This window comes from Plasmopara halstedii (genome assembly GCF_900000015.1).
Source record: "Plasmopara halstedii genome assembly, contig: Scaffold_3060, whole genome shotgun sequence".
Taxonomy (NCBI): domain Eukaryota; phylum Oomycota; class Peronosporomycetes; order Peronosporales; family Peronosporaceae; genus Plasmopara; species Plasmopara halstedii.
In genome coordinates this window covers 712,950-714,957 of record NW_020189964.1, presented here as the reverse complement: position 1 = coordinate 714,957, position 2,008 = coordinate 712,950, and the positions used below count along the sequence as shown (strand labels likewise).

General features: G+C 44.0%; 1 protein-coding gene across 1 annotated transcript in view; it reads left to right on the top strand.

Annotated features, from left to right (window-relative positions):
- The window catches only part of PHALS_06664 (uncharacterized protein), a gene marked incomplete at both ends in the record, with an annotated part of 1,437 nt that extends 137 nt beyond the window's left edge, over nt 1–1,300 (top strand). The window contains one exon of the mRNA XM_024719992.1: nt 8–1,300. Within this exon, the coding sequence (XP_024585236.1) occupies nt 8–1,300 (1,293 nt within the window). The remainder of the gene's footprint in view (nt 1–7) is intronic.
- Between the last annotated feature and the right edge of the window lie 708 nt (nt 1,301–2,008).

The following is a 2,008-nucleotide window of genomic DNA, read 5'->3' as shown; positions in this document are numbered from 1 at the left end:
CGAACAGGAGAGACATGCGTGGGAAGACGCTCTTTGTGACGAAAAAGAGAGACGTGAAAGCGAAAGCTCCAAGTCTCGCACTTTAGCTCAAGGCAATCAGCAGCTTCAAGCTGAAGTACTTGCGCTGAAAAAAGAGTTACAAACTGAGAAGGCAAGTGTGATTCGAGAGGAAAACACGAACGAGGAACTTCGCGCCGCATCAGAGACAGCAGCAAACTTTTATAATTCAGAGATGACGGTAGCGATGGAAAAGCATCAGGAGCTTGAACGGGAGCTGGCTGAATTACGTAGCCAACTGAAGGAAAAGGAAGAAGATCGAGAAGAAATAGCAAATCGACTTCAGGAGTACGAAAAACGAATTGCCAGTACTTGCGAAGCAATGAAACAGCACGAGCAAGCGCATGAACGTGAAAAGGAACGCTTGCGAGACGAATGTGCAACCATTGAGGCGAAGTGGAAGGAGGAGCAGGTAAAATATACAGCGCTCAATCGCCTTCTGCTAGAAAAGAACGAATTGATTTTGAATATGACCAGCCGCCTCAATCACGCAAAAAATAGTTCGTGTACTGGCCGATTAAGTGATCCGTCGAAACATCTCGATCATGGTGCTCTCTACAACGATCAAGACAATTGGAGTCAAAATGATGGGTGCCAAAAACATTTATGCAGACAATCAGATCGAGCATCAAATCGCAACGACTGTTTTCAAAGCTTAGAGCCGAAGCAATCACACAGCCCCGTGAGTACAACCTTATCTGCTACTCAATGTCGACGTACGCATCACGCTTTCTCTGTACATCCAATGGATGAGTGCACAAGATCTGGCAAGCTTCAAGAAAAGAATGCTCAAGTTGATGGATCTCAGCTTGACATACACACGAGTAAAGTCCACAGAGATATTCGCCTGCTTCAAGAGCGCATTACAAAGAGGCTGGAGCAAGCTCCTGCTTATGCAAATTTCCCGACTCGACTTGATCAAAGAGTCCAATCAAGACATTCAGATTCGGTCCAGTCATTGATCAGCTCGTGCTCATCCCTTTCGGACAATTTTGACAGTGACACTGCTTTGAGGAATAAGTCCGTGGCGACTAATATGCGGCGAGCACGTTTTAGAAGATTTCAAAAGCAGAAGGAAGCAAAATCAAAGGCAGCTAGTCCTAGGGTTCCCCGCTTGGCGAGTCGAGCTCATGTTTTAGCAAGAAATCTGAATCAAAGCGACAGCAGCGCGTTTCTTACTAAACCTTCCAAGAAGATGGCAGTGAGAAAATCGAAAATTTGTGGTGACGCGCATTTCTCATAAAGACGGATAGCTGAATTCAATCAAAAATTGAGTTGGGATTCAGTGATAGGCGAATTGATAAAGTTGAAGTTCACGAAAATGGAATGCTCCGTAAGACAAGAGTATGGGTGCCTAACATTGCGTCACACGTGGCAGTATTTTTATTAAGAGATAACGTGACGTCGTTGACGTTCATTTACGTGCAAAGCACGAAGCGGGCTCGGTGCGAGGAGGTCTGGCTTTCTGTGTTCAAAATGCTGATGACAATACATGATTATAATCAGCTAGATGGAGCTACGACTCCTGAGCAAACACCAGTCTCTAGAAGGGATTTGAGGTAAAACAGCATGGTTGGCTGTATTGTGTCCATCGCCCTCAATCTAATTGATGGTTATAATTGCCGGCTCACTGCACGAGCGTTATGGCTAATTTTACCGCAGGAACTTCTGGCGAATATGACAAATAAATGTGTTTACTCGCAAACACATTTATTTGTCATATTCGCCAGAAGCGCGGGACATTGCTTGTGGAGAACGCTTGCGAGCGATGCTCAAGTGTATGCACTCAATAAGAACATTCACCAATGAGATACATTTATCTTTGCTACCAACTTTTCTGAGCTGTTTACCGTCTTCACAAAATAAAAAGCCACTCAAAAAGATCACTTTTTCTGATTTTCGTTCACCTCTTAACATTAAGGTCATTTTTGTTTAACAAAAAAATCACCAC